The sequence below is a fragment of the Entelurus aequoreus genome, linkage group LG03 (genome assembly GCF_033978785.1).
Source record: "Entelurus aequoreus isolate RoL-2023_Sb linkage group LG03, RoL_Eaeq_v1.1, whole genome shotgun sequence".
NCBI lineage: Eukaryota > Metazoa > Chordata > Actinopteri > Syngnathiformes > Syngnathidae > Entelurus > Entelurus aequoreus.
In genome coordinates this window covers 6,630,390-6,656,434 of record NC_084733.1, presented here as the reverse complement: position 1 = coordinate 6,656,434, position 26,045 = coordinate 6,630,390, and the positions used below count along the sequence as shown (strand labels likewise).

Here is a 26,045-nt window from a genome sequence, read left to right as displayed (position 1 = left end):
AGAAATTCGGGAGAACGGTTGTCCCGGGAGATTTTCGGGAGAGGTACTGAAATTCGGGAGTCTCCCGGAAAATTCGTTAGGGTTGGCAAGAATGATCGGCGGTCACTCGAACGAGTATGACGATCCTCCCTGGTAGGAGTGTATCCCTTTATGGAGGATTGGCCTGTGCGTGACTTACCGTATTTTTCGGATTATAAATCACTCAGGAGTGTAAATTGTACCGGACGAAAATGCATAATAAAGAAGGAACAAAAAACATATATAAGTCGCACTAGAGCAGGCCTGGGCAATTATTTTACTCGGGGGGCCAGATTTAGATAAAATAGTGTGTCTGGGGGCCGGTATATCTATTTTTAGGAACACTAATACAAAACCTCACAATAACGATTGAAAGCTAAAAACGTTATGACAGACCGCCTTATAAAACGGAATGGAATTTTACATTTTTTTACTGAATGAGACACCCAGAATGTACATGAAAATAAAGAATGTGGGATTTACAATATTAACTATGAAGGATAAAACACTGAATATTGACAACATATTTTACAATCAACCGAAACACAACCAAAATGCAACAAACATAGTGAAAAAAAACCCCCACCTACAATCTGAGATATCTCATAGTGACCATAGTAACTAATTAGATGACCATAGTAACTAATTAGATGAACATATTTACTAGTATATGTCAGGTTCAAACACTGATGACATTTATTAAACAAGACAAGAAGCAAAGAATCAAACAGAGACATAATTCAATTTGGACTCAATATTGAGGAGATTCGTCTTTGCACTGTACCCTCGTGCAGTATCTGCCAAAAGATTGCATGCCTCCTTCTTTTATTTTGGACCCTCCCGACCACCTGGCCACCGCTGTTTCCAAAGGACAAAAGGTCGCAAAAAAGTTAACGGAAAAGGTTGTAAACAATTCACAGAAAAGGTCAGTTCAAAAAGAGTTCCATAAAATAGTTCAAAAAGAGTTTGTAAAATACTTCAAAAAGAGTTCCATAAAATAGTTCAAAAAAAGTTCGTAAAATAGTTCAAAAAGAGGTCCGTAAAATAGTTCAAAAAGAGTTCGTCTGGAAATTGGGCAGATCCTGCCATCTGTCCGCTTTGAAGTCCTTGGGTTAGAACAATACCTTTCTGTCGATTACCATACATGAGATAAAACAGAAAACCCTTCATGTGGCTCTCCCCCTTACACAGTGGAGTTTTACCAGCCTTCTTCTTGGTAGGTTTCAAAGACAGCTTTTGTTGTGATAATTTAGATAGAACAATTCTGACAGTATATGATGCGGATTCCAAGCATTGAAAGACTTAGTATAGTTGAAGACTTACGGTCATTAGTAAACATGACTGCACATCGTAATGGCAGCTACATTTTCCATCTTAAACATCTAAAACATATATTTGGGAATGTCGCATTTTTTGGGGGACATTTATTTGATAAAATCCAACACCAAGAATAGACAATTTAGGCAATTTAAAATAAAGAATAGTGAACAACAGGCTGAATAAGTGTACGTTACAGTCGTGCTCATAAGTTTACATCATACTTGCCAACCTTGAGACCTCCGATATCGGGAGGTGGGGGGGAAGGGGGGCGGCGTGGGAGGGGGGGCGTGTTTGGGGCGGGGGGCGTGGCTAAGGGCGTGGTTAAGAGGAGAGTATATTTACAGCTAGAATACACCAAATCAAGTATTTCATATATATATATATAATATATATATATTTATATATATGTATGAAATACTTGACTTTCAGTGAATTCTAGCTATATATATATATATATATATATATATATATATATATATATATATATATATATATATATATATATATATATATTTTTTTTTTTAAAAATTTTTATAAAACATATAAATAAAATATTTGAATTTCAGTGTTCTGCAGGCTATCCAGTAGATGGCAGTATTGTCCTGTTTAAGAGTGTCACAACATTGCTGTTTACTGCAGACGAACTGCTTTACGGTAGACTAAACGTGGCTGCTGTTGTTGTGTGTTGTTACCGCGCTGGGAGGACGTTAATGAAACTGCCCGACAATAAACCCACATAAGAAACCAAGAACTCTCTCTCCCTGTTGTGCACTCTACTCTCTAAAAGCCGTAGATGTTATGAAGTCATCGGGCAGGCAAGCTGTTTATATTGTGGGGAAGCGGACGTGAGAACGGCTGTCCCCACTCAGGTCCGCATTGAGCTGGAGGGGGCGTGGCCTCCAGCTCCGACTGAATACCGGGAGTTTGTCGGGAGAAAATCTCTGCCGGGAGGTTGTCGGGAGAGGCGCTGAATACCGGGATTCTCCCGCTAAAAACGGGAGGGTTGGCAAGTATGGTTTACATACCCTGGGAGAATTTAAGATTTCTTGGCCATTCTTCAGAGAATATGAATGACAACACAAAAACCTTTCTTCCACTCATGCTTAATGGTTGTGTGAAGCTATTTAGTGGCAAACAACTACGTTTACTCTTTTTAAATCAAAATGACAAAAGAAAGTACCCAAATGACCCTGTTTAAAAGTTGACATACCCCAGTGACTTTGATCTGATAACATGCACAAAAGTTGACACAAACAGGTTTGAATGGCTAACCAAGGTTCCAATCCTCACCTGTGACCTGTTTGTTTGTAATTAATGGGTGCGTATAAAAGGTCAGTGAGTTTCTGGGCTTCTGACAGACCATTGCATCTTTCATCCAGTGCTTGCACGGATGTTTCTGGATTCTGAGTCATGGGGAAGGCGAAATAATTGTCAAAGGATCTGCGAGAAAAGGTAATTGAACCGCATACAACAGGAAAGGGGTATAAAAAGATATCCAAGGAATTGAGAATGCCAATCAGCAGTGTTCAAACGCTGATGAAGTAGTGGAAAATGAGGGATTCGGGTAGACCAGCTAAGATTTCAGCCACAACAGCCAGGAAAATTGTTCGAGATGCAAAGACAAATCCACAAATAACTTCAGCTGAAATACAGGACTCTCTCTCTCTAGGTCGTCCTCAGACGAGCCTTCCATCCTTGCTTCCAGTCATCCCGATTCTCCATACATTTGGCCAGTTCCTTGGTACTCTGAGCTCCTGCATCCTTCTTGAGTACATCCACGTATGTTAGTGTGGGACTTCCTCTTGACCGATGCCCATGTGTTGGTTCCCACAGCGCCAATTTGCTGGCTGGCAGCTCCAAGACGACTGGGGAAACCTTTTCTGTAGCCTTCTTCCGCCTTCGCAGCCGTTGTGGTAGTTCTTAAATCTACCGTCTTCCGCCTGCTCCGTCGTTGAGGTCTTCACCGTATCCCTGGCTAGGGGGCAGTCAGGTTCTAGGCCTTTGCCAAAAGGCCACCTGGGGTAATAGTAGTAAAGGGGTTAACCTCCTAGTGCCCCAAGACCCCATCGAGGAGCCTCCACTGCCGGATGCACTTTAACAGTAGCGTGGGGGTGTATATTATTATTATTATATAGAGGGGGGGGGGGGTTACCCACATATGCGGTCCTCTCCAAGGTTTCTCATAGTCATTCACCGACGTCCCACTGGGGTGAGTTTTTCCTTGCCCGTATGTGGGCTCTGTACCGAGGATGTCGTTGTGGCTTGTGCAGCCCTTTGAGACACTTGTGATTTAGGGCTATATAAATAAACATTGATTGATTGATATTGTAGCGTCCCAGAAGAGTTAGTGCTGCAAAGGGTTCTGGGTATTTGTTCTGTCGTGTTTATGTTTATGTTGGAATTGAGAATGCCAATCAGCAGTGTTCAAACGCTGATTAAGAAGTGGAAAATGAGGGATTCGGGTAGACCAGCAAAGATTTCAGCCACAACAGCCAGGAAAATTGTTCGAGATGCAAAGACAAATCCACAAATAACTTCGGCTGAAATAGAGGACTCTCTGAAAAATGGTGGTGTGGCTGTTTCAAGATGCACAATAAGGAGGCTCTTGAAGGAAAAATGGGCTGCATGGTTTTTTGTGTTATCATTCATATTCTCTGAAGAATGGCCAAGAAATCATAAAGTCTCCCAGGGTATGTAAACTTATGAGCACGACTGTATATGACGTATAAATAACCAACTGAGAACGTGCCCGGTATGTTAACGTAACATATTATGGTAAAATAACTATAACATATAGGACATGCTATACGTTTACCAAACAATCTCTCACTCCTAATCACTAAGTCCCATGAAATTGTCTTCCTCGGTTGGCAACTCTGCCAACTCCAAAGGTAAGACAATGCGCCGCTTCCTCTTCTATCGGTACGTCGCGTACGTCAGAGTCATCGTCAAATGCAGTTCCAACTATTCCAGCCTTTCTGAATCCGGGACAGGACGGTTTCGGTCGTTATGTGATATTTTACGGTAATGAGTTAATAATTCCACACATAAGTCGCTCCAGAGTATAAATCGCATTATTATTATCTTATTTATAATCCGAAAAATAGGGTAGTTTTACGTGGGGAGACTGGTGCACAGACAGTCACCACACGATCCTTGACAGAATCGGGTCCAGTGGCATGGAGTCCAAGACGACTGGGGGACCCTTTTCTGCTGCAGCCTTCTTCCGCCTTCGCAGCCGTTGTGGTAGTTCTTACATCTACCGTCTTCCAGCCTGCTCCGCCGTTGAGGTCTTCACCGTATCCCTGGCTAGGGGGCAGTCAGGTTCTAGGCCTTTGCCAAAGGGCCACCTGGGGTAATAGTAGTAAAGGGGTTAACCTCCTAGTGCCCCAAGACCCCATAGAGGAGCCTCCACTGCCGGATGCACTTTAACGGTAGCGTGGGTTGTATATTGTAGCGTCCCGGAAGAGTTAGTGCTGCAAAGGGTTCTGGGTATTTGTTCTGTTGTGTTTATGTTATGTTACGGTGCGGACGTTCTCCCGAAATGTGTTTGTCATTCTTGTTTTGGTGTGGGTTCACAGTGTGGCGCATATTTGTAACAGTGTTAAAGTTGTTTATACGCCCACCGTCAGTGTGACCTGTATGGCTGTTTATTAAGTTTGCCTTGCATTCACTTGTGTGTGTGTGAAAAGCCGTAGATATTATGTGATTGGGCCGGTACGCAAAGGCAGTGCCTTTAAGGCACGCCCCAAATATTGTTGTCCGGGTGGAAATCGGGAGAATGGTTGCCCCGGGAGATTTTCGGGAGGGGCACTGAAATTCGGGACTCTCCCGGGAAAATCGGGAGGGTTGGCAAGTATGACTGTGAGACGCAACTGCTATGTACTTCTCCCTACGTCCGTGTACCACTCCGTACAGCGGCGTTTTAAAAAGTCATAAGTTTTACTTTTTGAAAGCGATACCGATAATTTCCGATATTACATTTTGAAGCATTTATCGACCGATAATATCGGCAGTCCGTTAAATAATGAAACTCCACCAGGTCGTCGTGCCGTATTTTGAGTTTGTTGGTGTTTTTCCTGTGTAGTGCTTTAGTTTTTGTCTTGCGCTGTTGTTTTGGTGGCCCTTCCTGTTTTGTTGGCGTTTTCCTGTAGCAGTTTCATGTCTTCCTTTGAGCGCTATTACCCCGCACCTGCTTTGCGTCAGCACGCAAGGCTATTTAAGTTGTTGTTATCCTTCTTTGTGTGGACATTGTTGATTGTCATGTCATGTACGGATGTACTTTGTGGACGCCGTAAGTTTTTGCTGTCGTCCAGCATTTTGTTTCTGTTTACTTGGCAGCCAGTTCAGTTTTACTTGTGTTTTGCATAGCCATTCCTACGCTTCTTTGCCTTTTCCTTATGTTAATTTTTGGTTCAAGCATTATATACTGTATGTTTTTACCTGCATATTGTGATCACAACAAACCACAGACACTAAGCAACGGCACATTATTTGCAGATTATAATTATTGATTTAAAAAAAATATTTTTGGGACCAATTAGGTGAAGTTGCACAATTTCCCTTGGTTCAAAGCGCAATAGGAAGTGACTGTGATATTGACTAGTCACATTGAAACTTTATAAGAAATGAAAGATAGATATTTATTAAGATGACAAAGAAATAAAAGAAATGAAGATATAAAACATAATATAACGAAAAAAAAAGAGAAATTGAAAAAATAAATGAATATAAAAAAATAAAAGAAATGCCTTTTATTATTGTCAACTAGCATAAGAAATGAAAGATAGATATTTATTAAGATGACAAAGAAATAAAACAACTGAAGATATACAACATAATATAACGGAAAAAAAATAGAAATTGAAAAAATAAATGAATATAAAAAATAAAAGAAATGCCTTTTATTATTGTCAACTAGCATAAGAAATGAAAGATAGATATTTATTAAGATGACAAAGAAATAAAAGAAATGAAGATATAAAACATAATATAACGAAAAAAAAGAGGAATTGAAAAAATAAATGAATATAAAAAATAAAAGAAATGCCTTTTGTTATTGTCAACTAGCATAAGAAATGAAAGATAGATATTTATTAAGATGACAAAGAAATAAAAGAAATGAAGATATAAAACATAATATAACGAAAAAAAAATAGAAATTGAAAAAATAACTGAATATAAAAATAAAAGAAAAGGCTTTATTTTATTGTCAACTAGCATAAGAAATGAAATATAGATATTTATTAAGATGACAAAGAAATAAAAGAAATGAAGATATAAAACATAATATAACGAAAAAAAATAGAAATTGAAAAAATATATGAATATAAAAAATGTGTGGAAAACAGTATACTGAGTTTTTCTAATTTTTTTCTAATTTTTGTTGTAACAATGCACAATAGAGCTTGATAATCGTCTCAGAGCCGGATTTAAAGCGTCATGATCGCATCAAAGCATAATAAAGTTCAATAAAGCGCAATAAAACATATCAAAGAGTGATTTAAAGCGTATCAAAGGGGGATCAAATCGTGAGGAACGGTAACAAAGCGGCAACTAATTCGTATCAGAGCATATCAAAGCATAACATTACTTCGGAGATGGGGATATTCGTGGAAAAATTGGCAAAAATGACGGCGCTTTGCTCGCCGCTTTAAAGCGTGGCAAGCGCCGTTGGTGTGAACCAGGCTTAAAAAAACGGTAAAATTCGATTCTTTTTTTTTTGAGGTGGTCCGTCACAACTTTAGAAATCTATGGGACATTGTTCCTGGAAAAAAAAAAAGGGAGCCAAACACACATACCCCACCCCCAATCCAACGCCCTTGTCGCAAATCCCATAGGGGTAATGGACGGATAGGCAGCGCTTGAAGAGCTGCAGCCCGCCACCATGGCCCCCCCACTCCCTCCCCTCTGAGATGTACGTTGTAATATGCATATGTGCTTTGCCCCATTCAGTCAAAAAAATGTAAAAATTCCATTCAGTTTTTTTGAGGTGGTCTGTCATAACTTTTTTTTAGAACTCTATGGGACATTGTGACTTTTGGTATTAGTGTTCCTGGAAAAAAAAAAAAGGGAGCCAAACACACATACCCCACCCCCAATCCAACGCCCTTGTCGCAAATCCCATAGGGGGGATGGACGGATGGGCAGCGCCTGAAGAGCTGCAGCCCGCCACCATGGCCCCCCCACTCCCTCCCCTCTGAGATGTACGTTGTAATATGCATGTGTGCTTTGCCCCATTCAGTCCAAAAACTGTAAAAATACCACTCAGTTTTTTTTGAGGTGGTCTGTCATAACTTTTTTTTAGAACTCTATGGGACATTGTGACTTTTGGTATTAGTGTTCCTGGAAGAAAAAAAAAAGGGAGCCAAACACACATACCCCATCCCCAATCCAACGCCCTTGTCGCAAATCCTATAGGGGGGATGGACGGATGGGCAGCTCCTGAAGAGCTGCAGCCCGCCACCATGGCCCCCCCCACCCCCTCCCCTCTGAGATGTACGTTGTAATATGCATATGTGCTTTGCCCCATTCAGTCAAAAAACTGTAAAAATTCCATACAGTTTTTTTGAGGTGGTCTGTCATAACTTTTTTTTAGAACTCTATGGGACATTGTGACTTTTGGTATTAGTGTTCAAGGAAAAAAAAAAAAAAGGGAGCCAAACACACATACCCCATCCCCAATCCAACGCCCTTGTCGCAAATCCTATAGGGGGGATGGACGGATGGGCAGCTCCTGAAGAGCTGCAGCCCGCCACCATGGCCCCCCCACCCCCTCCCCTCTGAGATGTACGTTGTAATATGCATATGTGCTTTGCTATGGAGGTTTTTTGGTATTGGTGTTCCTGGGAAAAAAGGGAGCCAAACACACATACTGTACAGCTAAATGTGTATATATCATTTATACACACATACACATTGGCCCCCTCCAGACACATTTCTTCTCTCAATGTGGCCCCTGAGTCCAAATATTAGCCAATCTCTGCTGAAGAGACCTAAATGAGTGCTATTGGGCCCGGTTAGACCAGGGCAGATGTAAATAGTGTACGTGAAGGGCAATATGATAGCTCATTAGTATTTAATGACGCTTGATTACAATATTGTTGACTCGCAGGCCACGGAGTGTGTGTGTGTGTGTGTGTGGTGGACCACATGCAGCGTACATAAAGGGAGTGTGACGCGTCATGCAAATGTCTTGCGGGGCTGGAGGCCAGACCAGGTCTTAGCTGCATCTCAATGAAGTGATTCACCCGCTTTGTGTGTGTCTCTGCCAGTCAAACAGACATTGATCTCACAGCGAGGCAAGGTGACCTGCAACTGTTCTCTGTGTGTGTGCGTGTGTGTGTGTGTGTGTGTGTGTGTGTGCGTGTGTGTGCGGGGCGCTTCCAAACCAACTCTCTCCACCCCCTCTTTGCTCGCAATTGCACCTGGGAAAGGCCTTGACCCTGCACACTGCTGCCATGTAGCAGCCCGCTGACACGTGGGCCTCACATATCAATCCTTGTGTGTGTGTGTGTGTGAGTGTGTTTGCTGCAAACACACTCACACACACACACACATTAACAGCGGGTGCACGTGTGTGTGAGTAATGGTGCACATGTTCCTGTGCAACATGGGCACTACATTGCAATCTTGGTGAGGGGACTTATTAACATGGACTTTACGTCTGTGGAGACGCACTACAAAAAAAAAAAAAAGAATAAAATCAAACCCAAACAAAAAAATAGCCGTGGAAAAACACACACGCCCCCCCCAAAAAATATTTGGGTTAGTGCAGGTGTGTCCAAATATTTTCCACCAAAGCCCCAGTGCTGCACTTTTAACACATCTGGGTCAGGAGAGTTAGTTGTTTAACATTGATATGTGTTACAGTAAATCTTACATGAATGCATGTTTTCTAAATGTCTAAACCAGGGGTCACCAACCTTTTTGAAACCAAGAGCTACTTCTTGGGTAGTGATTAATGCGAAGGGCTACCAGTTTGATACACACTTAAATAAATTGCTAGAAATAGCCAATTTGCTCAATTTACCTTTAACTCTATGTTATTATTGATAATTAATGATATTTACACTTAATTGAACGGTTTAAAAGAGGAGAAAACACGAAAAAAAATGATAATTAAATTTTGAAACATAGTTTATCTTCAATTTCGACTCTTTAAAATTCAAAATTCAACCGAAAAAAAGAAGAGAAAAACTAACTCATTCGAATCTTTTTGAAAAAATAAAAAAAAGAATTTATGGAACATCATTAGTAATTTTTCCTGATTAAGATTAATTTTAGAATTTTGATGACATGTTTTAAATAGGTTAAAATCCAATCTGCACTTTGTTAGAATATATAACAAATTGGACCAAGCTACATTTCTAACAAATCATTATTTCTTCTAGATTTTCCAGAACAACAATTTTAAAAGAAATTCAAAATACTTTGAAATAAGATTTAAATTTGATTCTACAGATTTTCTAGATTTGCCAGAATAATTTTTTTGAATTTTAATCATAATAAGTTTTAAGAAATATTTCACAAATATTCTTTGTCGAAAAAACAGAAGCTAAATTGAAGAATTAAATTAAAATGTATTTATTATTCTTTACAATTAAAAAAAAAAAATACTTGAACATTGATTTAACTTGTCAGGAAAGAAGAGGAAGGAATTTAAAAGGTAAAAAGGTATACGTGTTTAAAAATCCTAAAATAATTTTTAAGGTTGTATTTTTTCTCTAAAATTGTCTTTCTGAAAGTTATAAGGAGCAAAGTAAAAAAAATAATGAATTAATTTAAACGAGTGAAGACCAAGTCTTTAAAATATTTTATTGGATTTTCAAATTCTATTTGAGTTTTGTCTCTCTTAGAATTAAAAATGTCAGGCAAAGTGAGACCAGCTTGCTAGTAAATAAATACAATTTAAAAAATAGAGGCAGCTCACTGGTAAGTGCTGCTATTTGAGCTATTTTTAGAACAGGCCAGCGGGCTACTCATCTGGTCCTTACGGGCTACCTGGTGCCCGCGGGCACCGCGTTGGTGACCCCTGGTCTAAACCCATCTGGGTCAGGAGAGTTAGTTATTTAACTTTGATATGTGTTACAGTAAATCTTACATGAATGCATGTTTTCTAAATGTCTTTTAACCCATCTGGGTCAGGAGAGTTAGTTGTTTAACATCGATATGTGTTTCAGTAAATCTTACATAAATGCATGTTTTCTAAATGTTTTAACCCATCTGGGTCAGGAGAGTTAGTTGTTTAACATCGATATGTGTTACAGTAAATCTTACATGAATGCATGTTTTCTAAATGTTTTAACCCATCTGGGTCAGGAGAGTTAGTTGTTTAACATCGATATGTGTTTCAGTAAATCTTACATAAATGCATGTTTTCTAAATGTTTTAACCCATCTGGGTCAGGAGAGTTAGTTGTTTAACATTGATATGTGTTACAGTAAATCTTACATGAATGCATGTTTTCTAAATGTTTTAACCCATCTGGGTCAGGAGAGTTAGTTGTTTAACATCGATATGTGTTACAGTAAATCTTACATGAATGCATGTTTTCTAAATGTTTTAACTCATCTGGGTCAGGAGAGTTAGTTGTTTAACATCAATATGTGTTACAGTAAATATTACATGAATGCATGTTTTCTAAACGTTTTAACCCTTTTGGGTTAGGAGAGTTAGTTGTTTAACATTGATATGTGTTACAGTCAATCTTACATGAATGCATGTTTTCTAAATGTCTTTTAACCCATCTGGGTCAGGAGAGTTAGCTGTTTAACATCAATATGTGTTACAGTAAATCTTACATGAATGTAGGTTTCTAAATGTTTTAACCCATCTGGGTCAGGAGAGTTAGTTGTTTAACATCAATATGTGTTGCATTAAATCTTACATGAATGCATGTTTTCTAAAGGTTTTAACCCATCTGGGTCAGGAGAGTTAGTTGTTTAACATTGATATGTGTTACAGTAAATCTTACATGAATGCATGTTTTCTAAATGTTTTAACCCATCTGGGTCAGGAGAGTTAGTTGTTTAACATTGATATGTGTTACATTAAATCTTACATGAATGCATGTTTTCTAAATGTTTTAACCCATCTGGGTCAGGAGAGTTAGTTGTTTAACATCAATATGTGTTGCATTAAATCTTACATGAATGCATGTTTTCTAAATGTTTTAACACATCTGGGTCAGGAGAGTTAGTTGTTTAACATCAATATGTGTTACAGTAAATCATACATGAATGCATGTTTTCTAAATGTTTTAACCCATCTGGGGCAGGAGAGTTAGTTGTTTAACATTGATATGTGTTGCAGTAATTATTACATGAATACATGTTTTCTAAAGGTTTTAACCCATCTGGGTCAGGAGAGTTAGTTGTTTAACATTGATATGTGTTGCAGTAATTATTACATGAATACATGTTTTCTAAAGTTTTTAACCCATTTGGGTCAGGAGAGTTAGTTGTTTAACATTGATATTTCTTCCAGCAAATCTTACATGAATGCATGTTTTCTAAATGTTTTAACTCATCTGGGTCAGGAGAGTTAGTTGTTTAACATCAATATGTGTTACAGTAAATATTACATGAATGCATGTTTTCTAAACGTTTTAACCCTTTTGGGTTAGGAGAGTTAGTTGTTTAACATTGATATGTGTTACAGTAAATCTTACATGAATGCATGATTTCTAAATGTCTTTTAACCCATCTGGGTCAGGAGAGTTAGTTGTTTAACATTGATATGTGTTGCAGTACATCTTACATAAATGCATGTTTTCTAAATGTTTTAACCCATCTGGGTCAGGAGAGTTAGTTGTTTAACATCAATATGTGTTACAGTAAATCTTACATGAATGCATGTTTTCTAAATGTTTTAACCCATCTGGGTCAGGAGAGTTAGTTGTTTAACATTGATATGTGTTGCAGTAATTATTACATGAATACATGTTTTCTAAAGGTTTTAACCCATTTGGGTCAGGAGAGTTAGTTGTTTAACATTGATATTTCTTCCAGTAAATCTTACATGAATGCATGTTTTCTAAATGTTTTAACTCATCTGGGTCAGGAGAGTTAGTTGTTTAACATCAATATGTGTTACAGTAAATATTACATGAATGCATGTTTTCTAAATGTTTTAACCCTTTTGGGTTAGGAGAGTTAGTTGTTTAACATTGATATGTGTTACAGTAAATCTTACATGAATGCATGTTTTGTAAATGTCTTTCAACCCATGTGGGTCAGGAGAGTTAGTTGTTTAACATTGATATGTGTTGCAGTACATCTTACATAAATGCATGTTTTCTAAATGTTTAACCCATTTGGGTCAGGAGAGTTAGTTGTTTAACGTTGATATGTGTTACAGTAAATCTTGCATGAATGCATGTTTTCTAAATGTTTTAACCCATCTGGGTCAGGAGAGTTAGTTGTTTAACATTGATAAGTGTTACAGTCAATCTTACATGAATGCATGTTTTCTAAATGTTTTAACCCATCTGGGTCAGGAGAGTTAGTTGTTTAACATTGATATGTGTTAGACAAAATCTTACATGCATGCATGTTTTCTAAATGTCTAAACACATCTGGGTCAGGAGAGTTAGTTGTTTAACATTGATATGTGTTAGAGTAAATCTTATATGAATACATGTTTTCTAAAGGTTTTAACCTATCTGAGTCAGGAGAGTTAGTTGTTTAACATTGATATGTGTTACAGTAAATCTTACATGAATGCATGTTTTCTAAATGTTTTAACCCATCTGGGTCAGGAGAGTTAGTTGTTTAACATCGATATGTGTTACAGTAAATCTTACATGAATGCATATTTTCTAAATGTTTTAACCCATCTGGGTCAGGAGAGTTAGTTGTTTAACGTTGATATATGTTACAGTAAATCTTACATGAATGCATGTTTTCTAAATGTTTTAACACATCTGGGTCAGGAGAGTTAGTTGTTTAACATCAATATGTGTTACAGTAAATCTTACATGAATGTAGGTTTCTAAATGTTTTAACCCATCTGGGTCAGGAGAGTTAGTTGTTTAACATTGATATGTGTTACAGTAAATCTTACATGAATGCATGTTTTCTAAATGTTTTAACCCATCTGGGTCAGGAGAGTTAGTTGTTTAACATCGATATGTGTTACAGTAAATCTTACATGAATGCATATTTTCTAAATGTTTTAACCCATCTGGGTCAGGAGAGTTAGTTGTTTAATGTTGATATGTGTTACAGTAAATCTTACATGAATGCATGTTTTCTAAATGTTTTAACACATCTGGGTCAGGAGAGTTAGTTGTTTAACATCAATATGTGTTACAGTAAATCTTACATGAATGTAGGTTTCTAAATGTTTTAACCCATCTGGGTCAGGAGAGTTAGTTGTTTAACATTGATATGTGTTACAGTAAATCTTACATGAATGCATGTTTTCTAAATGTTTTAACCCATCTGGGTCAGGAGAGTTAGTTGTTTAACGTTGATATGTGTTACAGTAAATCTTATATAAATGCATGTTTTCTAAATGTTTCAACCCATCTGGGTCAGGAGAGTTAGTTGTTTAACATTGATAAGTGTTACAGTAAATCTTACATGCTTGCATGTTTTCCAAGGTTTCAGCCGTGATACCTTATCAGTTGTGTACAATCGGCACAGAAAGTGAACGCGTTTATTTGCTCTGCTTCTTCCTACTCCTTTTCGGACACGGTCAATGGTGTAAATGTCAACAGCAGATGTGATTCAGTAGAACCTAACTGGCATGTTGGAGATAAACTCAAAAAAAAAAATATATATATATATTTTAGTGAATGATAGTTTTAATTTGTATTTCTATTTTTCGTCACATTTAATGTTTTATAGTTGATATTAAACACACTTGCTTATGTGCACTTTCTAATGTCATTTTTGTCTTTCTACCTTTTAGGACGTCGAGAAAATTCCTCCATCTGTGATATAAAATTTGGTCTTCCGCGCCCCTGCATCGTCAGACAGAGGTAAAAACGCCCTCTTTATCACACCGTACATATATACACTATATCGCCAAAAAGTATTTGGCCACCCATCCAAATGATGAGAATCAGGTGTCCTAATCACTTGGCCCGGTGTATCAAATCAAGCACTTGGGCATGGAGACTGTTTCTACAATCATTTTTGAAAAAAATGGGCCGCTCTCAGTGATTTCCAGCGTGGAACTGTCAACAAATCCAGTCGTGAAATTTCCTCGCTCCTAAATATTCCAAAGTCGACTTTATTATAAGAAAAGTGAAGAGTTTGGGAACAACAGCAACCAAGTGGTAGGTCACGTAAACTGACAGAGAGAGGGGTCAGCATAGTGCAAAGACTTTCTGCACAGTCAGTTGCTACAGAGCTCCAAACTTCATGTGACCTTCCAATTAGCCCACGTACAGTACGCAGAGAGCTTCATGGAATGGGTTTCCATGGCCGGGCGGCAGGATCTAAGCCATACATCACCAAGTCCAATGCAAAGCGTGGGATGCAGTGGTGTAAAGCAGTGGTCCCCAACCTTTTTGTAGCTGTACTGTACTCGCTTGAAAAATTTTCCCACGGACCGGGGGGGGATTTTTTTCTTTTTTTTTTTTTTTTTTTCCATAAAGAAATACAATCATGTGTGCTTACGGACAGTATCCCTGCAGACTGTATTGATCTATATTGGTATATAATTTATATATTGTGTTTTTTATGTTGATTTAACTAAAAAAAAAAAAAAAAAAAAAAAAAAAAAAATTTTTTTTTTTTTTTTTTTTTAACCGGTGGTTGGGGACCACTGGTGTAAAGCACCTCGCCACTGGACTCTAGAGCAGTGGAGACGCCTTCTCTGGACTGATGAATCACGCTTTTCCATCTGGCAATCTGATGGACCGGTCTGGGGTTTGGAGGTCGCCAGGAGAACGCTACATTTCGGACTGCATTGTACCGAGTGTGAAATTTGGTGGAGGAGGAATTATGGTGTGGGGTTGGTTTTTCAGGGGTTGGGCTTGGTTCCAAGTGAAAGGAACTTTGAATGCTCCAGGATACCAAAACATTTTGGACAATTCCATGGGATGGCACTTCAAGGTCATATGTGAGTAAAGGCAGGTGGCCAAATACTTTTGTCATTGTAGTGTATATATGTATGTATATATATATATATATATATACACATGGACTTTTTATTTTTAAATTCCGCCGTCTTTTTTCACGCCGAGTATCTCACGTTGCAAGGTGTGAGAAATAATCCAAAAAATGACAATTTAGTCAAATAATGAAGACTTTAAAGTACTGATTTATTGTCAGGGACTTTTGACAGCCGACCCACGAGAAGACTTTTTTTGGTGAGCAGATGCATTTCACACGTCACATCGAGCTCCACGGCGACCACACGGCCGACTCGCTGTGTCTGACAAGAGCGCCTTGATGGACAGGAGGGGGTCTGACATGAGGCCAGAAACCTTCTCCCTTTGTGCGCTGACCCCTGTGAACCTCCTTCACCCTTTGTGCAGCCAGACACTGTAAATATTTATATTGGACTTTATTTATAGTTGATTTCTGGCTGACACTGAGATGGACGGCTGCAGAAATGGAAGGTTAAGGGATAGGAAGCACACTTTTCAATCTCTGCGCGGAGTTTAGTTAGTTACATTTAGGGATGATGTTCGAAAAACCGATTCTCCCGGTTGTTCGATAAGAAAAGAACCGATTCCATGGACTCGAATCCCTTTTGAGGCCACTATAGTAAAGAAAAGGAGTTGGTTCTTTATTCGAATCCCTGGGAACGAATCCCAAACGGGCAATGTTATGCCCATTTGATTTACTGACACCTTGTGGCGATATGAAAATACTACGCGTCAATAGTTTGGGCACTTCCGGGTTGACGATGTTAGTCCAGTTCATGAGGCAATTGAGAAGTAGACAAGTTGTGTTAGCTCTTACTAGCCTTGGAAAAGATACGTCTGTAAGTAAACTGTTTAGCTTGTTTATGTAACTCAATATTAAGGTGGAAAGTGGTTACATTTAATAGTAAGATGTTTATTGAAAAACGATTTTTGTGCACTGTTTCGATGGATGTTTTGAGGACTTAAAATGGTGTATTTCCACCATCGAAATAGTTTCAACACTCAGAAGTATTTGTTTGACGATAGTACTGTATATTTGTGTGAAGCTAATATTTACATATGGTGTATTACATTTCAGTATGTTATTTGAATCACATAGCTTATACATTTGTCATTGTGTGTATTTCAGTTTTAAAAAAAATAAAATAAATAACAGTCCAGTGCAAGACAAAAGTAAATATAGAAAAAGACAAAGCAACAATAAAGAGCTTAAATGGATTAATCTGCTTTGGAACTTTATTAGACGTATTGGATTGTTTGTTAGCTGTCTGCCTGTGTGTGTAGTTAGTATGTTCCAATAGCAGCAGAAGTGCACTTTTTGGAGAGCTGTATTATTTTCAGTTTTGTGCCCAAGGTACTGATGTTATTTAACACTATATTATTATTTATACACCCATAGTGATCACAGAGACAGGTTGTTTTTGTGTTACTGTATATATTTGTTTTTCTGAAAAATCCCACTTAATATACTTTGGGTAACAACAGTCAATATGTATTTATTTATTTTAGTTTAGTTTTTTCTTATAAAATAAAAGTGAGCTTTTGTTAAACCAAATATTGCGTTTTTTTCCATATACAACAACCTATCTGGATTCGATAAGAGAACCGATAAGGAATCGGTTCGATAAGAGGATTCGGAAATTTCTTATCAAACATAATCCCTAGTTACATTGGAACCTCCGAAGTCTTTTCTGGGGTTCTCATTGGTGCCTGAGTTCTGACCCCCCCCAAAAAATCACATTGGATATGAGTTCAAGTAACCTAATCATATCCTGAAAACCTGATTAGATATCATCTACATCAGTGGTTCTTAACCTGGGTTCGATCGAACCCTAGGGGTTCGGTGAGTCGGCCTCAGGGGTTCGACAGAGCCTCCGCCGCGGAGGTCAAGACACGCCCGACTCATCGTGTAAATAAAAAGCTGTTTGGCCACAATACCCAGCAATATGTTTGGAGGAGAAAAGGTGAGGCCTTTAATCCCAGGAACACCATTCCTACCGTCAAGCATGGGTGGTGGTAGTATTAGGCTCTGGGCCTGTTTTGCTGCCAATGGAACTGGTGCTTTACAGAGAGTAAATGGGACAATGAAAAAGGAGGATTACCTACAAGTTCTTCAGGACCAGCCCGGTCGTTAAAAAAATCAACAAAAATAGCACTTTTCAAACAGAGTATAGTACCGTTTTTGATTCATTAGTACTGTGATACTATACTAGTACCGGTATACCGTACAACCCTAATTGGGACCAAGTGAGTCAATGACCCACTACGTCCAGTAGATGGGGCTGTGGTGGGGACTAGACTAGACTAGACTAGACTAGACTGGAGTGGACCTGTCAATATTTTGAATGGTGGGGCGGGGGGTGGGGGGTGCTCCTGAGATTGGGATGCAAACACAGATGAGGCTGAAGTCCAGGGGCATGCAGACAGACCGGCAGGGTAACCAGAGGCAGGTGTTGACCTTCCGTGCTGCTGGGACATCCGAGGCTTTATTTCAAGTCTCGGTCAATGTTGGTGTGCTGCTGCGGTATCAGCCTCGCAACTGGCCCGCCCACTCCTCAGCAGCACTGTAATCCAACTCTCTCTCTCTCTCTCACACACACACACACACACACACACACACACACACACACACACACACACACACACACACACACACACACACACACACACACACACACACACACACACACACACACACACACACACACACACACACACACACACACACTGGTTATCATTTGGAATGGGGACCAAGTTTTTGATCATGATTTGTGGGGACCATCCTTTCTACAGGTTGTGGAGGCATAAAAAGGTAAAAAGGTGTAAAATGTCCACTGGCCAGTTAGCTCATACACGTCTTTAACTCTCTGGATTGATGAAGTCATGTGCTGATCATTCTTACTGGGGACCCTGGGGGGAAAGACTTCAAATGGTTCATGGGCACCAAATTACATTTTTTTTGCATAAGGGTTAGGGTTAGGGTTAGGGGTTAGGTTTGGGGTTAGGGTTAGGGTTAGGGTTGGGATTGAGGTTGGGGTAGGGGTAAGGTTATGGTTAAGGTTAGGGTTAGAATTAGGGTTAGAGTTAGGCATAAAGAAAAAGAGTTGGTTAGGGTTAGGGCTACGGTTGGGGTTTGGGGTTAGGGTAAGGTTAGGGTTAAGGTTGGGGTTAGGGTTAGGGTTAGGGTTAGGATTAGAGTTAGGGTTAGGTTTAGAGTTAGGGTTAGGGTTAGGCATAAAGAAAAATAATTGGTTAGGGTTAGGGCTACGGTTGGGGTTTGGGGTTAGGGTAAGGTTAGGGTTAAGGTTAGGTTTGGGTTAGGGTTAGGCATAAAGAAAGAGAGTTGGTTAGGGGTAGGGTTAGGGTTTGGTTTGGGGTTAGGGTTAGGGTAATTCCATAATTTACACAAATTTGTACGTGACTTCTGAGGACCATCCATCCATCCATTTTCTACCGCTTGTCCACTTCTTTGGAGTAGCGGGGGGTGCTGGAGCCTATCTCAGCTGCATTCGGGGGGAAGGCGGGGTACACCCTGGACAAGTCGCCACCTAGTCACAGGGCCAACACAGATAGACAGACAACATTCACACTCACATTCACACACTAGGGACCATTTAGTGTTGCCAATCAACCTATACCCAGGGTTAGGGTTAGGGTTAGGGTTGCGGTTAGGGTTGGGGTTAGGATTAGGGTTAGGGTTAGGGTTGGGATTGAGGTTGGGGTAGGGGTAAGGTTAGGGTTAAGGTTGGGGTTAGGGTTAGTGTTAGGGTTAGGGTTAGGATTAGAGTTAGGGTTAGGTTTAGAGTTAGGGTTAGGGTTAGGCATAAAGAAAATAATTGGTTAGGGTTAGGGCTACGGTTGGGGTTTGGGGTTAGGGTAAGGTTAGGGTTAAGGTTAGGTTTGGGTTAGGGTTAGGCATAAAGAAAGAGAGTTGGTTAGGGGTAGGGTTAGGGTTTGGTTTGGGGTTAGGGTTAGGGTAATTCCATAATTTACACAAATTTGTACGTGACTTCTGAGGACCATCCATCCATCCATTTTCTACCGCTTGTCCACTTCTTTGGAGTAGCGGGGGGTGCTGGAGCCTATCTCAGCTGCATTCGGGGGGAAGGCGGGGTACACCCTGGACAAGTCGCCACCTAGTCACAGGGCCAACACAGATAGACAGACAACATTCACACTCACATTCACACACTAGGGACCATTTAGTGTTGCCAATCAACCTATACCCAGGGTTAGGGTTAGGGTTAGGGTTGCGGTTAGGGTTGGGGTTAGGATTAGGGTTAGGGTTAGGGTTGGGATTGAGGTTGGGGTAGGGGTAAGGTTATGGTTAAGGTTAGGGTTAGAATTAGGGTTAGAGTTAGGCATAAAGAAAAAAGTTGGTTAGGGTTAGGGCTACGGTTGGGGTTTGGGGTTAGGGTAAGGTTAGGGTTAAGGTTGGGGTTAGGGTTAGGGTTAGGGTTAGGGTTAGGGTTAGGATTAGAGTTAGGGTTAGGTTTAGAGTTAGGGTTAGGCATAAAGAAAAATAATTGGTTAGGGTTAGGGCTACGGTTGGGGTTTGGGGTTAGGGTAAGGTTAGGGTTAAGGTTAGGTTTGGGTTAGGGTTAGGCATAAAGAAAGAGAGTTGGTTAGGGGTAGGGTTAGGGTTTGGTTTGTGGTTAGGGTTAGGGTTAGGGTAATTCCATAATTTACACAAATTTGTACGTGACTTCTGAGGACCATCCATCCATCCATTTTCTACCGCTTGTCCACAGCTTTGGAGTAGCGGGGGGTGCTGGAGCCTATCTCAGCTGCATTCGGGTGGAAGGCGGGGTACACCCTGGACAAGTCGCCACCTAGTCACAGGGCCAACACAGATAGACAGACAACATTCACACTCACATTCACACACTAGGGACCATTTAGTGTTGCCAATCAACCTATACCCAGGGTTAGGGTTAGGGTTAGGGTTGCGGTTAGGGTTGGGGTTAGGATTAGGGTTAGGGTTAGGGTTAGGGTTAGGGTTAAGGTTAAGGTTAGGGTTAGGATTAGGGTTGGGGTTAGGCATAAAGAAAATAGTTGGGTAGGGTTAGGGCTAGGGTTGGTGTTGGGGTTAGGGTTAGGGTTAGGATTAGGGTTAGGGTTAGGCCTAAAGAAAAAGAGTTGGTTAGGGTTAGGGCTAGGGTTGGGGTTGGGGTTAGGGTTAGGGTTAGGCATAAAGAAAAATAGTTGGTTAGGGTTTGGGCTAGGGTTGGGGTTAGGGTTAGGGTTAGGGTTAGGCATAAAGAAAGAGAGTTGGTTAGGGTTAGGGTTAGGGTAATTCCATAATTTACACAAATTTGTACGTGACTACTGAGGACCATTTAAAAAAAAAAAAAAAGTTGCATCCATCCATTTGCTACAGCTTGTCCCCTTTTTTGGGGTAGCGGGGGGGTGCTGGAGCCTATCTCAGCTGCATTCGGGCGGAAGGCGGGGTACACCCTGGACAAGTTGCCACCTCATCGCAGGGCCAACACAGATAGACAGACAACATTCACACTCACATTCACACACTAGGGACCATTTAGTGTTGCCAATCAACCTATACCCAGGGTTAGGGTTAGGGTTAGGGTTGCGGTTAGGGTTGGGGTTAGGATTAGGGTTAGGGTTAGGGTTGGGATTGAGGTTGGGGTAGGAGTAAGGTTATGGTTAAGGCTAGGGTTAGAATTAGGGTTAGAGTTAGGCATAAAGAAAAAGAGTTGGTTAGGGTTAGGGCTACGGTTGGGGTTTGGGGTTAGGGTAAGGTTAGGGTTAAGGTTGGGGTTAGGGTTAGGGTTAGGGTTAGGATTAGAGTTAGGGTTAGGTTTAGAGTTAGGGTTAGGGTTAGGCATAAAGAAAAATAATTGGTTAGGGTTAGGGCTACGGTTGGGGTTTGGGGTTAGGGTAAGGTTAGGGTTAAGGTTAGGTTTGGGTTAGGGTTAGGCATAAAGAAAGAGAGTTGGTTAGGGGTAGGGTTAGGGTTTGGTTTGGGGTTAGGGTTAGGGTTAGGGTAATTCCATAATTTAAACAAATTTGTACGTGACTTCTGAGGACCATCCATCCATCCATTTTCTACCGCTTGTCCACTTCTTTGAAGTAGCGGGGGGTGCTGGAGCCTATCTCAGCTGCATTCGGGCGGAAGGCGGGGTACACCCTGGACAAGTCGCCACCTAGTCACAGGGCCAACACAGATAGACAGACAACATTCACACTCACATTCACACACTAGGGCCCATTTAGTGTTGCCAATCAACCTATACCCAGGGTTAGGGTTAGGGTTGGGGTTGGGGTTAGGGTTAAGGTTAGGGCTAGGATTAGGGTTAGGGTTAGGCATAAAGAAAAAGAGTTGGTTTGGGTTAGGGCTACGGTTGGGGTTTGGGGTTAGGGTAAGGTTAGGGTTAAGGTTAGGGTTAGGGTTACGGTTAGGCATAAAGAAAGAGAGTTGGTTAGGGTTAGGGTTAGGGTTAGGTTTGGGGTTAGGGTTAGGGTTAGGGTAATCCTATAATTTACACAAATTTGTACGTGACTACTGAGGACCAGCCATCCATCCATTTTCTACCGCTTGTCCCCTTTTTTTGGGGTAGCGGGGGGTGCTGGAGCCTATCTCAGCTGCATTCGGGCGGAAGGCGGGGTACACCCTGGACAAGTCGCCACCTCATCGCAGGGCCAACACAGATAGACAGACAACATTCACACTCACATCCACACACTAGGGACCATTTAGTGTTGCCAATCAACCTATCCCCAGGGTTAGGGTCAGGGTTAGGGTTAGGGTTGGGTCGGGGTTGGGGTTGGGGTTAGGGTTAGGGTTAGGGTTAGGGTTAGGGTTAGGGTTAGGTTTGGGGTTAAGGTTAGGGTTAGGATTAGGGTTAGGGTTAGGCATAAAGAAAAATAGTTGGTTAGGGTTAGGGCTAGGGTTGGGGTTAGGGTTAGGGTTAGGTTTGGGATTAGGGTTAGGATTAGGGTTAGGGTTAGGTATAAAGAAAAATAGTTGGTTAGGGTTAGGGTTAGGGTTAGGGTAATTCCATAATTTACACAAATTTGTACGTGACTACTGAGGACCATTTAAAAAAAAAAAAAAGTTGCTTCCATCCATTTTGTACCGCTTGTCCCCTTTTTTGGAGGTGGCGGGGGGTGCTGGAGCCTATCTCAGCTGCATTCGGGCAGAAGGCGGGGTAAACCCTGGACAAGTCGCCACCTCATCACAGGGCCAACACAGATAGACAGACAACATTCACACTCACATTCACACACTAGGGACCATTTAGTGTTGCCAATCAACCTATACCCAGGGTTAGGGTCAGGGTTGGGGTTGGGGTTGGGGTTAGGATTAGGGTTAGGGTTAGGGTTAATGTTAAATTTAGGGTTAAGATTAGGGTTAGGCACAAAGAAAAAGAGTTGGTTAGGGTTAGGGCTAGGGTTGGTGTTGGGGTTAGGGTTAGGGTTAGGATTAAGCTTAGGGTTAGGCATAAAGAAAAATAGTTGGTTAGGGTTAGGTCTAGGGTTAGGGTTAGGGTTAGGGTTAGGGTTAGGGTTAGGGGTTAGGGTTAGGGTTAGGGTTAACCTAACCCTAACCCTAACCCTAACCCACTGTTTAATATGTGTGTGTGTATGCTGCACTCATGAGAGCATTTGGTGAACATCGTTTTGTCCTACTAATTTCAGCGGTTCTTGAACTCACCATAGCGTGGACTGTGACGCAACAGTTTGTTTACATGTAAAATCTTCCACCCCTTCTTTGTCTCATTTTGTCCACAAAAACGTTCCATGCTGTGTGTGAATGCACCAAGGTGCGCTTTGTTGATGTTATTGACTTGTTGGAGTGCTAATCGGGCATATTTGGTCAGTGCATGACTGCGAGCTAACCAATGCTAACATGCTATTTAGGCTAGCTGTAAGTACATATTGCATCATTATGCCTCATTTGTAGGTATATTTGAGCTCATTTAATGTCCTGTACTTTTATCCTCTGTGTATAATTTAGTTTTGCATGTCTCATGACACATATCAGATAGTTGTTTGTGTGTCATGTTGTTCCAGACCACAGCAAACATTACCTAGCTTGCCAAAGATTGTAATAAATCTATTAAAAGAAGACAGCATGCTGTTTCCTTTAACTTGGACACACACATCTATACCTTTGGCCATTAAAAGCCAGTCATTTCCGGGAGTTATCTCACCTTCTGAGTAGCCTCTGATTTACTAATAGTTTTTAATAGAGATGATAAATGCGTTAAAATTTAATATCGGAAATTATCGGTATCGTTTTTTTTATTATCAGTATCGTTTTTTTTATTATTTTTTAAATTATTTTTAAAAAAATTAAATCCACATAAAAAACACAAGATACACTTACAATTAGTGCACCAACCCACCCCATTTACACTCATTCACACTCATTCACACAAAAGGGTTGTTTCTTTCTGTTATTAATATTCTGGTTCCTACATTATATATCAATATATATCAATACAGTCTGCAAGGGATACAGTCCGTAAGCACACATGATTGTGCGTGCTGCTGGTCCACTAATAATACTAACCTTTAACAGTTAATTTTACAAATTTTCATTAATTACTAGTTTCTATGTAACTGTTTTTATATTGTTTTACTTTCTTTTTTATTCAAGAAAATGTTTTTAATTGATTTATCTTATTTTATTTGATTCATTTTTTAAAAAAAAGTACCTTATCTTCACCATACCTGGTTGTCCAAATTAGGCATAATAATGTGTTAATTCCACTACTGTATATATCGGTTGATATTAGTATCAGTAATTAAAGAGTTGGACAATATCGGCATATGGGATATCGGCAAAAAGCCATTATCGGACATCCCTAGTTTTTAATATTGTAAAAATGTGTAGAATAAATCTTACATTTCAACATTTCTGTCAACAAAGTTTTGCTCCAGCCCGCAAAACATAGTCATTTTGATAGTAGGCTAATATAACTAATATAGACACTTACGTCATGTGTTGCCTTCATCATAAGACTTATATACGGCTTTTGATTTTTTTGCGGCTCCAGACAGATTTGTTTTTTTGTATTTTTGGTCCAAAACGGCTCTTTCAACGTTTTGGGTTGCAGACCCCTGCTGTAAACAGAGCAATGTCCCCATTAAGTAAGCATTGCCAGAACACACACACACACACACACACACACACACACACACACACACACACACACACACACACACACACACACACACACACACACACACACACACACACACACACACACACACACACACACACACACACACATTAGGTTTTACAGTGCAGCTGAGAGGCTGGACAGAGGAAAGTACAAGATCAGCATCATCTAGGTTTACTGTGCCGCAGGAAGGACGCTCTCTCTCTCTCTCCAGATAAATAGACTCAAAGCGCCATCATTTTACTTCCATACTTTAGTGTAACACATGGAGTTGTGTGTGTGTGGGGGGGGGGAAGGGGGGACGTGGCCGGAGAAAACAACCGGATCAGCTCGGTTTAGTGTGCAGCAGCAGACAGAATACATAACCATAAAAACCCCATCACTCCCAAAAGGCTTGGTAGTGCAGAGAAGCTTTACCGTAAACGCTCCAATTACCGCGCTATTCATTTAAGTCTCCTATAGGCGCGCAGGCGGAGGGTCTTCCCAAGCAAATAAACACAAAGGCCATCACACATAGTGGCGTTAACATCTGTGTTCCCTCTAAGGTCCTGCTTACATGTCCTCTGCACACAGCAAGTCTATGCAGCCCACACAATTAACACACAACTATTTGTTCTATAGCAGTGGTCCGGTCCGCAGACCTATTGGTACCGGGCCGCACAAGAAAAAAAATAAAAAAATAAAATAAAATAATTTTTTTTAAAATAAATTATTAAATCAACATAAAAAACACAATATATACATTATATATCAATATATATCAATACAGTCTGCAGGGATACAGTCCGTAAGCACATTTGATTGTATTCCTTTATGAAAAAAAAAAAAATAAAAAATAAAAAATAAATAAATAAAATAAAATAAAATACAATAAAAAAATCACTGTTCTATAGGATTGTGCAATGCCACTCTGTGAGTGACGGGTGACAACAAGACCGATCAAACAATGTCCGTCAACACCAGACCTGGGCAAATTAAGGCCCGGGGGCCACATGCGGCCCGTTAAGCTTTTCAATCTAACCCGCCGGACATTCCCAAATCATTTTTTTAGATCTTTAAGATGGAAACTAGCTGCCATTATGATGTGCAGTGATTTTTTCAAATGACTGCAAGTCTTGAACTATACAAAGTAATTCAATGGTTGGAATCTGCGCTTATGGATGATATACCAGTTACTATGGCAATCTAATTAGCTACTATGGTAAATCAACGTCACAGCAGCTCAGACGAGGCACCAAGTAGTGTGGGCGGGAGGCGTTTTCCAAGGAGATTTTCACAACAAAGTTCTAAAGCTTAGTGATATATCAGATGTATCAGATTGTAGGTGGGGTTTATTTTGTACCCTTCGTGTTTGTTGCATTTTTGTTGTGTTTCACTTGATTGTAAAATATGTCGATCGAAAGGTGGTGTGACATTCATATAATGTCAATATTCAGTGTTTTATCCTTCAT

At 40.1% G+C, this 26,045-nt stretch overlaps 2 protein-coding genes across 2 annotated transcripts in view; one reads left to right on the top strand and one right to left on the bottom strand.

Annotated features, from left to right (window-relative positions):
* Window positions 1–26,045, bottom strand: part of wwox (WW domain containing oxidoreductase) — a 1,010,123-nt gene that overhangs the window by 213,560 nt on the left and 770,518 nt on the right. The gene's annotated exons all lie outside the window — the stretch shown is intronic.
* LOC133646041 (transcription factor Maf-like) overlaps window positions 1–26,045 on the top strand; it is a 146,343-nt gene that overhangs the window by 9,936 nt on the left and 110,362 nt on the right. The window contains exon 2 of the mRNA XM_062041007.1: window positions 14,257–14,326. Coding sequence (XP_061896991.1) covers window positions 14,257–14,284 — 28 coding nt within the window. The 3' untranslated portion in view covers window positions 14,285–14,326. The remainder of the gene's footprint in view (window positions 1–14,256; window positions 14,327–26,045) is intronic.